Here is a 16124-nt window from a genome sequence, read left to right as displayed (position 1 = left end):
CCCTTGTCCAGGATTTTTAGGCCTGCTCTACCCTCTTCCACACCCCTCCAGCCTGACAGGCACAGGCCCTGGCATTTACCAGCATCAGCACAGTAACACAGCAATAACTTCTTAGGGAAAAAAAATAACCAAACACCTGGTGTAGCCCAAGTTGGTTTTGCAATGCTTTTATTACTGTATATATTAACATTGTTTTGGATAGTATGTAGCAGGCATCTTGACATTTAAGTTCATTTGTGCACTTCTCTGAAGGGAAGATGTTTGACCCTCAATATACCTCCTTCTGGTTTGCTTCCTGATCTCTGCCCCTACTGCTCCCACTCTCAAGGAGGAGCAAGTCACATTACATAATGAATTATACCAACAAGCACATCTCTAATAGAAAGCACATCACTTTATTGTGAAGGTCTCAAGTGGAAGAGTTCAACTTAACCATGACAATACTTCATGTATTACAATTGCCTGTTGATTGATGCAACTATGTTGAAGAAAGCCATTAGCCAAAGTCCCGCCTCCCCCCCAAAAAAAGTCAGGATATTTGCACCCATTTTAGTTTATACCTCACAACATACCTAGGCTATATTTACTGTCACAGGGTGTATTTACTACTAGGGGAATGTTACATGGTCTTTCAAACATGAGACTATTTACAGAATAGGCTGAACAGTTGAGTTTAGATAAAGCTGAACAATTTTACATTTATAGGAAGTGTTATAGGCTAGCTTTCCTGTGGCTTTTAGCTAGACATCAGGCACTAATGATTCAATTAACTCTGTACAAAGAATCACACACTGTCCAAAACCTCTTGGCTGCTGGTTAATTCCAAATTGTTGGAGATAGCGCCTACTTTGAGCAAGTCTGGTGTGGGGCCTTACTGTCCCTATTTCATCCTTCTGCTGCCTCTACACATAACAGAATAGAAGCTAAGCTGTTGCACTATGTCAGAAGAATATTGATTAAAAGAGGATGGAATTAACAGTACAGAGAAGACATAATATACGGGTAGAAAGTTATACCACCTCAAGGTTATGGTGAGGTCATTCCTGTTAGGGAAATACTGTTCTCTCCCCTACTATGCAAAGCACACAGGAATTCCCTAAAGAGAGTCCTTGAGAAATAAATTAAGTTCCAAGACTAAGTTAGGGAACTGTTGTACATTCAGAGTGCATTATGCCTCCACAAGCACTGGCTGGACATTTCTGGTACAGCATACGTGCCTCAAGCACCATGACACCACAGTCTTTTGGGCCATAGTCACTAGTTTTAGTTGCAGGGAGGGTCTCTGGTCTACTAGGTCCAAGAGCCATGGCTGCACACAGATATGTTTTGTGCACAATGCAAGCCTGATTTCCCCCTTAGCCATACAAATTAAGACAATATTTATCACCATACGGTTTGATATTACTTCCAATAAGTACAATATTTATTAAACATTTCTTTTGTTACATATTGTGCAACAAATTACAATATTCTGCAGCCACAAATTATATGCAGAGTATGAAGAAACTATTAATCAGATAGTGTGATCTTTGCATTTATAATTCTACAAGAGGAACTAGGCAAATCAGATCTTACATATATCTTACTAAATTTTATGCATGGAAAGTGACAGACACTGTTGTGCTGTTTGATACAAAATGGCTAAACTTCATCTTCAGAAGACTAAACCTGACATCTAAACATGCCAATAGAAACATCAAAACAAAAATACATCCTAACCAACCACAGGAAACAGTCTGGTATCAGGAAAAGCAACAAGGATTACACGTTTATAAACCAGCACACAAAGGTTTAAAACAGTTCTGAAAATGAAGTTAGCTGTCTTGAGTCAAGGGAATAAAAAAAGTCAGTATTGACCATTTACAATCTCTGACCTTTGTGGAGACGGTAAGAATCTGTTGTAGTGCAGCTACATACAGTACAATTCAGGCAATTTTTTTTTCACTTGGGTTCAGATTGCAAATTCATTGTTGCGAGACAAAAGGGAGGAGGCAAGTTTTAGCAGCAACCTCCACTAGACTGCTTGACTGGAGTGCTCTGAATTTTAACATTGGACTTCTCTGCACCACCAGCTGTCGCTCCCGGACCCATTCGTTTTTTAATCTCAGCAGCCATGGTCATGAAAGACTGTTCTACATTTGTGGCATTCTTTGCACTGGTTTCCAAAAATGGAATTCCAAGAGAATCTGCAAATTCCTGCAAATCAAGAAACAGTCACAATAAGCTCATACACCAGTTTGTACCTCACCTTGTTTTCTGGTGCACCTCTGGATAAGCCCAAGTGCCTAGGCCACCACCCCACTCCCAGACTCCAGGCAGGCAATGACCTGCACTGCAAGGGGTCATTAATAAACTGGTCTCATTTATGGCACCTTGACACCTGTGTGCCAAGACACTTCCCTGCGCTAGAGCTGACTCAAGTACATCCCAATCCAGTCTAGGCACTCAACCAAACCAAGTACACATCAGTACCAACATACCTTTGCTGTTGTATAGTCTACTACTTTCTTTGTGGTCAGATCACATTTGTTCCCCACCAACAACTTGTTGACGTTTTCACTGGCGTAACGGTCTATCTCCTGCAGCCACTGTTTTACATTATTGAAAGACTCCTAGGAGATAAGAGAACTGTGAGCAAGACCCTTAACCAAGAGGGCAGATCAGCACTATTCAGTAAAAACTGGGAAAGAATATGAAGCAGTGTACTTCACTTATCAATGTGATTCACAACCAGAAGAGAGAACACTCTATACTTCAGTGCTACCGTACTCCCCGATTGCCTCAGGATAGGCGAGTCACAGGGTACGTACGACGACTCAGTCTGTGCTCCAAGCCCTATGCAATCAGCCCTTCCTCCCTTGCTGCACTCCCCCCACCGCCCTGTTATTTTTCCCTGTTCTGGATCTTCAATAGTCAACAACTTCTACCATCTGGGACTATTACTCCTCCTGTAGGAGAGAAGACATGGCATACAGCTGAAACCAGAGGAATCCCAGGCATTTACAAAGCATCAGGTATTCAGTGCAAACCACATTGTTTGTAGAGATGCTGGAACAACCTTTGACTCCATAAATGCAGAACTGACATGGTGAACTGATATTCAGGTTAGCAATTGAACCTGACTGTTCTTTTGCTATTAATTCAGAAAACTCTACACTTCCCAAGAACCCTTCAAACAGGACAACTGCACCAGTAACCTTCAGAGATTCTTTCACAGGAAACACTGGCTCATTGTATCCGCCACACATGCTGCCCATTTTGTTTCAAATATGAGCTTTTATGGTAGACCAAGTACATTCAGAAATCTTTCAATAGCTTCCATGGGTAACTCAGGCTTCCTGCTACAAAGGCAGGGTGAGAAGTATGCACAGAGAACAACAAACTACCTGCCCAGCAAGTTTCAGGTTAAGCCCAAGCTACAATTGCTTTAGAGCCACAGATCCCACTGCTCCTTTTATTTGTGTTTAGCCCCAAACCAGAGACTAACACATATATTTGGCTTGATAAACCTTAACACAGCCTGAAGAATGGGGTCATTGTCTCCTTAAGAAGTGCCAATTTGTTAGGTTCGGTTTTATTTACTTATCAGCCTAGCATGTTCCACCCAGAGAAACTCCCTGGGCACAGGTTTAACACTTACCTGATCTGTAACATCATACACAACTATGATGCCATGAGCACCTCTATAGTAACTGGAAGTGATAGTTCGAAACCTCTCCTGTCCTGCCGTGTCCCACTACAAGACAAATAACAGGATTGGTTACTGCAATGTAGCTGTACCAGTGTTGCACATCAGCCTCCAGAAATATGCTCATCATCTGAACTGTATCTTAAGTCACAGCTACAGAAGTGGCTCTGAAACTGTATGCAGCAAATAGGATTTGAAAAGACCAAAGATTTTAACTGAGAAGAATTACACTTCAGTAGGTAGTTTTCTACAAGTGCTTGTTTGGTTGGTTTCAGACAAGCAATCAAGAAATCTCACTGAGGAAAACATGAAGCAGTTCTGACCCATGAAGAAGTCATGGTTCAGTGGTCAGAAGAGCAAATTGAGCCACGGCTTGAAAGCCTGCTAGGAATATAGTCAGAGATGTGGCCCTCTCACATGACCACTCCCTTCAACCTCCTTGGTACAGGAGCTGCAGCAAGGCAACTTCAGAGAATAAAGTGCAACAACTTAAACCAAACCTGGTTCCCTTCTCCTGCAGGGAGAGTAAAGGATGGACATTAGGTGCTTGATCTGTGCCCCACCAGGACAGGAACAGCACTCACCCAAACATTTCTCTCCCTGAAACCACCTATGCCAAGAATAGGGCTAGCTGCATATTAAAAATAGTCAGCCTCAGACACATTTCAGTAGCAACAGCGTTCCTAGTGGGCTGCTCTGGACTCAGGACAGCTACATAAGAGTCTGGAGGCTCAGACTCAGGCTTCTGGCCATGTACTGGACTCCTGCTCCACAACATGGCCTAGAATCCCTGAGTCACTGCCTTCAAGTCCTGAGAGCCTCTGCCTGAGCTGGAAGCAGTGGCTGACAAGGATTGTGTGACCTTGCATAGATATTAGATTTCATTACACCAGTCACCCTTTTAGAGTGCTTCAAGATTAGAGGAAAGAACTGCCAAGTCTCTTCCCCTGCTTACTCCAAGGGAAAGGCCAAAAGCATAATCGGAAAGCACTGCTAAGGCAGACAGGCCAGTTACAAGCATTTGCACCAGTTTTTCCATTCAGGTCAACAAAAGCAGGGTTTCCAGCACCAGACAGTGCAGGCTGCTATTAACAGCTACTGTAGAATTCAGGCATCTTGGATGCCGCATGATATTCTTGCACTTACAAATCCTTGCTAAATACTGCAGAACTACACCAGTTTTGATATGAGAGCACTCCAGCACGGGATTCTACCCTTCTTCAGCTCACAGCCCATGGTGCCTTTTAAATACTTCGCCTTTCTTTTCTTCCCCAAAAAATAAAGGTGTAACAGGTAATTTCCTTTTTCAGGCAGTTTTGATAGGCATCCTTCTTTAAGGACAGGTCATGGGAAGTCTTGTAATCTTATAAAAACTGCCTAGCCTCTTTAACAGGGAGATACCACTTACATTTTAATGATTAAAGTACAAAGATAACTACCAACAGTTATGAATGTAATTCTGTGCTTCAGCAGATTAAAGTACCCAGGAGTTAAGAAATACTACTTACTATCTGAAGCTTGATTGTTTTCCCATCTAGTTCTATAGTTCTGATTTTGAAGTCCACACCAATCGTGCTGATATAACTTTCTGTGTACGTGTCATCCTAGGAGAAAGTGAACATAAGTCAAGCCAGCGGCACCTCTTCTGCAGTCACCTACTTTATTATGCAACAGGCAAGGGTACTTCATTCCCTAACAAAAACAGTCTGATCCTCCATGGCAAAGTCCAGCAGGTAGCTAGGTTATTTTCACTAAGTATTTATTTTAAAAATATGCAAAGTTTTTTTAAAGCACCTCTAACAACAAGATGTTACTTTCCAGTAACTAGTAACCAGTTTCTAGTAACTAGCCAAAAACCCTCTTTTCTGGAAATACTGTAGTGTGAAGTCCTTTTGAACTGTGGTTTAAAAAAAAGTCTTTGCTCATGTTGGCAGATTGAAGAGCCTCAGATTTTTATTTTCCTTTTGATGGTTTTTCACCTGTATTACACAGCAGCTACCTACAAGAAGTCAGAGGCTTTGCCTCAGTCACACTCCACATCTGAATTTCCAATCCTCTGCTGCCACAGCTGGTTGCTAAGGCAGTTTAGAGTTACAGCTTTGGTACAGGAAGGAAACACAGCACTGGTTTAGCAGAGTCCCCAGCAGGTCTTAAGGCTCACAGGAAGCACTGGATCAGTCTTTGCTTCTAGTGCTTGTTAGCTTGCCGCATGAAGGAAGTTTTATTCCCAAAGTACCAGTAGGACAGAACTTCATGTCAAATATACAACAAAAGGCTTTACGCAACCAACAGCTATCACAAAAGCAAGGGATTTATTTGGGTTGTGAATGGAAGACACTTTAGGTATGGTTTGAAAAGCCTGATGCCATTTAACCTAGAGCAGGAAGAACACAGGTAAGTGAATGCTGCGGTAATTCCTTACGTCAGGGTAAACCAGCTTCACAATTCAAGTTTCTAAAGGAAAAAGCTACTTTGTTAAAGAAACCCCATGTAACTGAGTACAAACTTAAGCTGGCTATCAAAAAAGAAAAGTTGGATTATTCCCATCAAGCCAAAATTAATTCAAAAGTATCTGCAAGAGAAGCAGGCTAGGCTGATCTGGGTGTACTGCTCCAGCCTTCGTGGCGCATCCAATCCACTGCCTCCAGTTCTGTGAGCAGAGCAGGTTCATCTTTCTAGAGTTCATACTGCATTTAGTGTCTTCCTGTCCTAACACAGTACAGTGGTTGTAATAGCTTTAACTTAGGCAATGCTATTTGTACACACTAGATCATTTCATAGTAATACATGAAACACAACAGGCTCTTTCCAGAAGTGCCTAGAGCAATTGCTTAGGCTACAATACTACTGCCATCATCTTGTAGTATCACACTCTAGTTTCTAAACTAATCCCTCATATTCTCCCTTCCTGCCTCTCCTCTCATGGCAACTTAAAGCTGTACTTTGGCACAGATGTAGATAAGTAGTTCACTGGACTCCAGCTTCTTCTCATCAGAGCTGTTAAACCCACTTTAACTTCTCCTGTTGACAGGAAAACTAAAGCTTCTTGCATCAAATTTCAGCCACAGCAGCCCACCAGCAATTTTAACATTTATTATACCCTCATTCACTAAAGGAGGCATAAAGCCTTATTATTCCTAGAGTATTAAATTACTTCTCCCTCTGGCTAAGCAATTGGTAGGCCTTTTCAGTGAAGATACCAAGCTTCATCTGGCTGAAAATATTCAGCTCAAGTAGTAACTGGTCAAGGTCTTGTCCTGACACATTTGTAATCTTCATGCCTGAAGGCTCATGCCCCAGAATTCAAGTATGTTCTTCCATCTTCAGTGTGCTACCACTAGTGTAATGATGACAGTTAAATTAAGGTATCTCATTCTCAAGAAACAGGGAAGTGAGAATTAAACTTAATTAGACCCATCCTTGATATAATTTCTTCCAGTATTAAACAAATACATCAGGTAGAAACAAAGGCAGAAGACAGGAAGGTTTCATAATACTTTGATTATTCTTTGTCATACCAGACTCAACAGACATCAGTCCTTTCAAGTAATTCTTGCTAAGTACCCAGGGCAGCACTTCTTACATAAAATTTTCAAGCATGATCACTTACTGCAAACCTAAGTAGAAGGCAAGATTTCCCAACACCGGAGTCTCCAATCAGAAGTAGCTTGAATAAATAGTCACTGCAGAAGGAAAAAAAATTAAGTCACTTAATGAAAAGACACTATCAAGAACTACGTTCTTATAGCTAGTATATCATGTTTGAGAAGGGTAAATTAATTCACTGCTAGGGAAGTCACCTACAGCTCCAAGCTTCTCTATCCAGTTTAGACGTGCTCTTAATTTACTTGGTAAGGGAATTGTGAGTTAGATGCTCTGAACACAGCATTTCTGTGTAGAACTGTGCCTTATCTGAGGATATTAGTGTGAATATCATCAAGACTAACACAGTCCTGCTTCAACCCTTTTTTGGCCTAGCTAAGATTAAAATCCTGCTTTGCAATTAAGCGCAAGCTCCATTGGTTGAGTGACTCAAGTAACATGCAGATAGTAGTAGTAGTCTGCTGTCTGCTGGAGCCATTATCTTCATATCATCTTTAAAGTCAAAGGCTTGATTCCACTGCCCAACTTCAAAGATACCATGTAGCCAGCCAAAAGCAGCCAATTCTTTCAGCAGTTTAAGTTACCCAAATTTAAGTTCCAGCAGAATCCAACAGCACAACACACAATTTGATATACAAACTATGAGCACTAAGTTTAGTGGCCCACTAAAGCAAAATGAATGTATCATCTTCCACAACTATTAAGAGCTGAAACTGACCACATATTCCACTTGCCTTTCTGGAATTAAAATAAAGCTAAAGCCATTGCCAGATGAAGATACATTCATTCTCTAGAGAATGGCAGGTGTGATGTTAGTAATTCTCAAGTCACATTGGAAGAGGTAGCTTTTTTGCTTAATGTTGAGTCCTCCCAACACTGAGGGAGCAAGCACAGTATCATCAATGACCAACCTAGTCTTATACCTGAAAGAACAGCAAAGATTTCATTGTTGGCAAAACATTAGGTTTTGTGTTAGTCATAAGACTATTGGGCAGTTTAATACTAAAGGTCAAGTAACAGATAAAAATCAACAAACCACCACTTATACAAGTTATTTTGCTTTCTAAGTACTAGACGAACACATTTTAGGTTTAGAACTCTTCAGCCCTGTAGTGTCCAGGATTAAGCCCTGTTCTCATTTAACCACAAGAGTTTAGAACAGACATATTTCTATGCTCACTTAACCAAACTGAGAAAATAAAGTGTATGCAAATGCCTGAAGTCAACGGTTCCCACCTATTATTCCCCAACATCACCATTGACCCTGGCAGGCAGGAATCCAGCCAGGAAACTGCATCAATCCCCAGCTGATAACAGCCAAGCAGATGGACAAATGCTCAGCTTTTCACTATGCCTCTGCTCAGATGCTCAAGTGACCATCAGCTTGGCTGGTCCAAGGCTGCAAGAACACTCAACTGAAACCTTCATCAGTTTCCATAGCACTTCTCTCAAGGTTAGGGAGAAGTCAGAAGTGGTAAATGTAGCAACTAATAAGCTGATCCTTAAAAATGCAGCAATGTTCCCCCACAGGGTAAAGCTAAAAGCATTCATGGTATTTAAAACAAACAAAGGATATGGTCACAGAACTCACTTCTCCTCCTGTCAAGTCATGTACTAACACAAGGCAAGATGGTTTTAGCAGAAACACAGTTATTAACCCAAACTGTTCAGGGGAGATAAGCTACATTACATCACAACCCACATCTTAACAGCTTCAAGATAGTTGAGGCACTATTACTGACCAGAAGCATTATTGCCACTCCTACTCTTACACTGGTGATCACTGACAAAAATACATGTTTCTTGAAGCTTGGACCTGCCCATGAAGTGACACCAAAATCCCTCCTCACAACCTGGAGGTCCTGAGTACTGCCTCCCTGGGTGCTTCGAGTTTCATGTTTCCTATGGCTCCACTTGCAAAAACTCCATCACAGCCATCCTGACAAGCTAGCTGTTGAGGATGCACAGTTGTGCTTTATCACAAAAAATGTGTTTAAGCCTAATGATCACTGAAGTGGGACTGTATCAACCAGTGTTAGTCACCCTCAGCTACCCAGCTTTGCTGCCTCAGCCACTACCATCACCCAGGAACTGAGGCAAGGGGCTACCTGATAGCAACTATAGCAAACATTTAAAACTTCTTAACCCCCACTAATAACTGAGTTCCCTGAGAGCAGCAGAGAAACTCAATGTAATCTGGAGACCAAAGTCATGTACAACAGCTCCAAGACATAGTCCACTGTTCAACCTATTCCTCCTTCCCCAGGATTATGCATAAACTGAAGCTACAATTGCCTCAGCCTTCAAACAGCTCCTTCCTACTTCAGCAGGAAGTTTTGGTTATTCAGTTCTCTGCAAAACCAGAATTTTCAGCAGTACTGAAGTTAAATTATTACTTACAGTAAGCACTAATACACTTGAAAGTATTAGAGCTTGCAGCATATTATAATCCCCTTAAGAATGGGAACACATGAATATTACCACTATATTGTCCTCACTAAAATTAGTGGAAAAAATAATTCCTTCCTGATGTAGGTAAGAATTCAGCTAGGAGTCTGAAAGATTCACTTAAGAGTCTCCCCTGGCTTCCAAAGGGTTTCAAGTCCCCCCAGCCCCCAAAAATCAAGTAACTTGTCTTCCACTGTCACTTAGTGCTAAGAGCAGCTCCCAACCACATCTACCCTGCTATTAAGTCTTTTATAGTTCAGAAGCAAACAAGAACAATAACGATTTATATACAGTGCTACTGTTAAGTTAAAGCAACAAGAACCCAGGAGGCCTAAATACTGGTTTTGACATCTTTGCTACTAAGACCTTCCCTCACTTTGGGCTCTGGTATTTCCAAAGCAAGTAACAACCACAGGATCATACAGTGGCTTAAGCCACCTGCCTCACCCCCACCAAAACCAGGGCCAATGCCCATCACGCTGCAGCAAGGCTGGAAACAGCCCTTAGTTAGCTCAGCCTCTGACCTTAGAAATGGCTGTTGTGTCACATAAAACGAGTTTTGCCAGATAAGCAAGACTGACACTTAGACCTGCACCAGTTCAGAGATAATTTAAGTAGAACCCTGCTATTTCAGTTTTAAAAACTTAAAATCATTCCATACTCCAATGATATAGTACTTTCCTTTCCAGATACAGTTGCTTTAGGACCTTTTAAAATACAGCAGTTGCCTATACAGGGGCCTTGAGAACCAGGTGTGCAGTCTACTACACATGGTGTGATGCTAGAGACAGCTCCCAGGATACAGCAACAGTTCAAGTCAAATAAAAATTAAAACTAGAGAAAAATTTGCAGAAACCTACTTCTAGGCTGAACTAGACCAATAGAGTATTTGTGTTAACACGTTCAACTGTAACAATGTGTCCAACAAGGCACACAGGTTAACTTTGGTATTTGCCCCTGAAGAGCCACACAACCACTTCTAAAGCCACTGAATTCTGCTCTTCAAACCCAAGGACGTAACTCATCAGCTCTTCCAGCTTAGGGAGCCTTCATAAAGCAGAGTGAGCTATACAGCACAGCCTCTCCACGTTACTAGGAGATAGTCTGAATTCGGATTTATCATTCATCTACTTCTCACCATTCATATAATCAAATCATACTTGACACCTGTAAGAGCACACACTGGAGGAATATGTGCAGCAAGGCAGCTGAGTACCATCACTAAGAGCAAGGCTTTCAAATCCTCCCCAACAGGAAGAGGATATGGTAACTTCCTCTTGCCAAAGAGATAAAGGATAGACACACTAAGTTTAATTGCCCTCTTGCAAAAAAGGCACCTCCAAAACAACCCTGAAATTTTTGAGCAGGGAGCAGCATCCTCCCATTACATGGATTTTCCATCCATGCACTAGGCAGCAAGTGCAGCAGAAGACCAGGAAGTCAAGTTGAGGATAGACCTGGCCAAAGCTGTGTATAAGTGACCTGTGGACCTCTAAGATACTGCTTACACAGGTAGACATGTGAAGATTTTTTTAAATGCCAAGAAGGTTTTATGCCAAAACAGACAAGACTAGGTAGTGTCAGGAGGAACTGCTGGAATCAGCTTTAATCACTGATGTCAGCTGCAAGTTTACTGTAAACAGGTATTCACAGGGGCCTCAGATCCCCAGTCTTTGTTCTACCACCCAAGAAATTCTGAAGAGCATGACTGTCACTCCAATTACACACTGCCTGTGTAAGTAAACAATCCAGAAGTTGTAATGCCACTTTGCATCGCAGATTGCTGCTTACAAAGGTTAGAACACAATTTCAGACGTTTTCCAGCAACCCAGAAGCTGTCACGCAATTACCTACCAAACACCATCATACAAGACTGAACCCCCCCCCCCCAGGTATTCTAACACTTAAGAAAGCAAAAAACCCAGATTTACTCCAGGCAGCACTTCATTTCCTCATCTGCCCTTGACAAAGGTATCTAGAACAAGATCCAGACACTACAGAGCATTCATCAAGATGAACTCCTGATACCACTTGGCTGTTAGCTAGTTCACCAATCAGTGAGTTCACACTAGTCAGCCTACTACATGCAAGTTGCAAAAGGGGCAGGAAATGCTGAACCTGAGGTGATCTAGACAGAACAGAGTCAATATTGACATTTTGCTCATTTCAACATCATGAGGGGGGAGGAACACAGAAGGAATACATCCCAGTGCTAGATGGGCAGGCATTTTGAGAATTTATCTTCCAAACACTAGCACTAACCTCTCATCCCTCTCTCCCCAACTCCCTCACTCAAATGAAAAAGCACACTAACTAGTCCACTAGGCTGTCCCACAGCCCTGGAGTTTCAAGGAAGTTCTCAAAAGCACACACACTCCCCTCAAACCCTTACACCAGCAGCTTCTAATCCTGTAACTTTAAAAGGAAAAGTGAATGAGGCAAGTCTTTTTATTAATAAAGTTTAACTAGCTATCCCACGGGCCTCAGAGAGCTCTGGCAAGCCCAGAACAGAGCATTTGGGGCTACAGCTTGATCTGAAAATGTGATAAGGAAGTGAGAATGTGTTACCTTATAGGCAAGGTACTTCTAAAAGGACAGACATCTGTATCTGTTACAGGTGACTAGATGGAATAATGTCATAATCCCCTAAATCTTATTCCTGGTTTAAGATTGATCCAACTATACAAATTACAGTGAGATTTTTTGTTCATCTCACCACACCCTTCCCACCTCCTATCCTCACCCTGCAGACACAACCTTGTCAGGAAATTGCAATTTAATACTACAAATTAATCTTCACCTGCAGCTTTTCCTTTTTGTTTCACTTTCAAAAACTCAGCTGTCCTCACCACCAGGAGTGAGCACTCTTCACTGACAATGAGCCTACCTCAAAACATTTTCCCCATCTTCCTAGCAGCATTCAGTGCCTCATTGCAGGTAACTGCTCTCTGCATCAGAGTCTAGAAAGCTGAGGGGCTTCAAGAAAGGCAAAAAAATTTATGGAAAAAGCCCCCTTCAACCTGTTTCTGCACAGACAGTGTTAGTGGCCTAACACTTTGCGGGCAGTTTTTCCCTACAAAACCCACCAGTCCGCATGGTAAATTAGAGTTCAACTCTGAGAATCATTACGACCACAGGGGCACCAACAATGTTGTTTTTTCACCCACTGGCTACCTCCAGCTACTGTTTTGGTGTTTTCCAAAGCCACAAGAGCAAGCTTGTTATGTAACCTTGCCAAGATGTAACTTGAGTTCCTGGCTGTACTTCTTCGTTTTCACCAACTCCCTCACATCAGCTGATAAGTACTTCGCCTTCTACTACTATTTGCTCTTCAAGCAATTTTAATGGGCCCAGAGGGCTTGCAACCACACAGCCATAAGTGGAGAGCACAAAAGCCATGATCACACAAGTCAGAAGCCTCAGCTGTATGGAAATGCACACTTTAAGGGCAAAAGCTGTTGGAAGTGTCACCCTCATGGAGGCATCATCTCATATCCAGAGACAATGGGTATCTAGAGCACTAGTGTCATTCCACATGTGTATTTCAATACCATGACCACTTCAGTTACATTAGAGGGCACAGCAGCTTCACCATTCCAAACTGGAGCGTCAGCAAAGCCAGTGTCAGTGAAAGAATCCTAAAAAACACTCTTCAACCCTATAGTGTTGAGGGTGCAGCAGCTGTTTTTTAAAGTGGTTTTTAAACTATTCCCAAGTCTCTCCTCTTATTTACCAAAAAAAGCTGTGAGCAGGACGAGGTTTATTGTCCCCAACATCCTGGTGGGCAAGCCACTGCTCTTACAGTTGCCAGGATACAGACAACTATTGACCCGAGAGCTCAGACAGCCTCACTCCCGAGCAGGCCGGCTGGAGAAAACGGCCATATTCACACCACAAGGTACGCCGACCCTCCGAAACGAGACAAAACCCTGTGCCATCACCGGGTTTTCTAGGCAAGTGCTATTTCAGCTCGAGACAGCCCCAAGAGCATTTCATTATCAAGTCACGGCGTTGCAAAATTTACATAGGCAAGAAGTGTTTTGCAAGAGCCATGTGACACACACATGACTTGCAGCTAAAGTGAAGGGTGGACCTCTGACTACTAAGCTGCCAGCAGCAACCGGCCAGTGAGATCGGCTTTCACGGAGAGCCGGCTTCCCCCCTCGCCCGCGGGCGCCCGGGCTCCGCGGGAAAGCGCCGTCCGCTGCACCCGTACCCATTCCGCCGCCGGCGGCGCCCGCGGGGAGACAGGATGCCGCGGCCGCCGGGCCCATCGCGCCGGTTTATACCGGGGACACCATTAACCCCTCACCCACCCACCCCTTCCCGCCGCCACCAGTGCCCGCACCACACCGCCCGAGACGGCACCAGCGGGCCTAACGCCTGCCCTCCGCCGCCAGGGTACAGCCCCCTCGGTCACCGGCCCGCCAGAGGCCCGGCCCTCCCAGCCCCCCCACCCCACCGCGGCCTGGCGATGGCGGCCCCCCGACGCGGAACCTCGGGGCCCGACCAGCGGCGGGACCCCCCCCGGCGCGGCGGCGGGCCCCCCCGTCCCGCACTCACTATTCGGGATTCATGCTGGACATGTCCGTGGGGCCTGCGGCCCGAGGGACGGCGAGCGCGCTGTGAGGGGGTGGGCGGTCGCGGCCCGGCACCTCCCGCCGCCGACGCGGGCGCTCCGCGAATACAGGCGTCCAACGGCTGCCGCCTTCGCCCGGCGCTCGGCTCGGCCTGCCCCTCCGCCGGCGCCCTGCCCGCTCCGCGGCCTCCGCGCTCGCACCTCAGCCCAAAATGGCTGCCAGAGCCCAACCAGGAAACGGGGCGGCCTCTCGCCGACCAGCGCTTACATGGCCGGGGAGCGGCAGCGGGGCACGCCGGGAAAGCGAGTCCGCGCTGCCGCCGCCCACGTGCGCCGCCGGGCGGCCGCTCCGCAGCTAGGAGACTCGCTTTCCCGGCGGTCCCTGCGGCGGGGCCGGCGCATGCGGCCTGGCCGCCCTTTCTTCCCTCGGCCCCGTCGGCTCGGCGGGGCGGTCGGGACTGGCGATTGGCCGGGGAGGAGCCGGCTCGGGGTGACGTCGGCGGGAAGACGTGGCAGCTCGGACGAGTCAGCGGGCGGGGAGCGAAGGGGAGGGGCGTGGCCGGGCCGGGGCGTGGCGGGGCAGGGCGCCCCCCGGCGGGCGCCCCGGGGCGGGGCTGGCGGTGAGGACAGACACCCCCCCCTCCCGGGCGGCGGGCCCGGACCCCCCGGTCGCGGGATGCAGCGCTGGGGCCTACCGTCCGCTGGGCCCAGCCCCGCCACGCCCCGCCGCGGCCTGGCCGGAGCTTTGTTCTCCCCGTAGGGTTTGTTCTCCGCGGCGAGGAGAACCTGGGGGTGCCGGCGCCCCGCACCCCCGCACCGACCGGGGGTTAAAGTGTCTCCCAAGCGCGTTTTTGGCCGGGGGGTGGGGTGGGGGGGGGGGTGACAAACATCCCAGCTCTGCGAGGCGGCCGGCACTGTCGCCCCGGGGAGGTGAGGGGGAGGAGGGCAGCCCCGTCGGCTCCTTTTTTCACCATGTACCCTCATATCGAGTGAGGGGTAAAAATGGAGGCGTTGTAATAAAAATCGGAACCACGGGCGGCTGGCAGCGTGCCCACCCCTACAGCAGGGCAGAACTGGGCGTCTGGGGGAGCCAAGACCTCTTCTCTCCACGTGCATTCATAAGTAGCAATCCCTTTTCGTGCTGCCATTGCATCTTTCATCAAAATCATTCTACGAGAATTAATTTGTCACACTTGATAACGTTCCTCGGGCACGGTAAATATTACTATGCTCATTTTACTGTTGGGAAACAGTCAGGGAGCAACTGTCACACGCCTGGGATCTCAAGGCAAATGACTTTTAAAGCTGGAAGAATTCAGAATATAGAAGCCCAGTTTCTACTCGACCACTTAAATCCTTAACAAGTATCAAGTTGTATCACTGGGAGTTTTTGTTGTTTATGCTTTCAGATTTATTCCTAACAAAGTTCTGGCTTTTCCAACACCATCAGAAAGCACATTGCTGCAGCACTATACATCATTCTAGACCCATACACAGAGCACTGCTAAACCTTACCAGTCTTAACAGCTGCTTGTAATCAGCTCGGGAATTTAAATCCTCACTAAATACATATTATCTTATGTTATTTAATTACAAAGGGCATAGTATAATACATTGACCAACGTTTATCTTCCAACCGGCTCAAAGGACAGGAGGAACAATCCGCAAATGGACTGTGAGATCACGGAAAGGTCCTGCGCAGGAAGTGTGTGTAGGACTTTGCCTTCAAATGGCAGAGCGGGAGGCATTACTGCAGCCTTCTAGATGTTAATCTGTTCATGTGCTGACCTCCATCACGCTGGAAGC

At 45.4% G+C, this 16124-nt stretch overlaps 1 protein-coding gene across 1 annotated transcript; it reads right to left on the bottom strand.

Moving 5' to 3' along the window:
* Positions 1 to 374: 374 nt before the first annotated feature.
* RAB1A (RAB1A, member RAS oncogene family) lies at positions 375 to 14568 on the bottom strand. The gene is made up of 6 exons (XM_064446662.1): positions 14303 to 14568; positions 7299 to 7371; positions 5197 to 5292; positions 3641 to 3736; positions 2481 to 2612; positions 375 to 2196 (listed from the first exon to the last, which is right to left on the bottom strand). Exons 1-6 carry the CDS (start codon positions 14323 to 14325, stop codon positions 1999 to 2001), a joined length of 618 nt encoding a protein of 205 aa, XP_064302732.1. The 5' UTR covers positions 14326 to 14568; the 3' UTR covers positions 375 to 1998.
* Positions 14569 to 16124: the final 1556 nt, after the last annotated feature.

The sequence above is a fragment of the Phalacrocorax carbo genome, chromosome 3, assembly GCF_963921805.1.
Source record: "Phalacrocorax carbo chromosome 3, bPhaCar2.1, whole genome shotgun sequence".
Classification (NCBI taxonomy): Eukaryota; Metazoa; Chordata; class Aves; order Suliformes; family Phalacrocoracidae; genus Phalacrocorax; species Phalacrocorax carbo.
The sequence above is the reverse complement of the archived record's forward strand: the minus strand, read 5'-3'. Positions and strand labels throughout refer to the sequence as shown.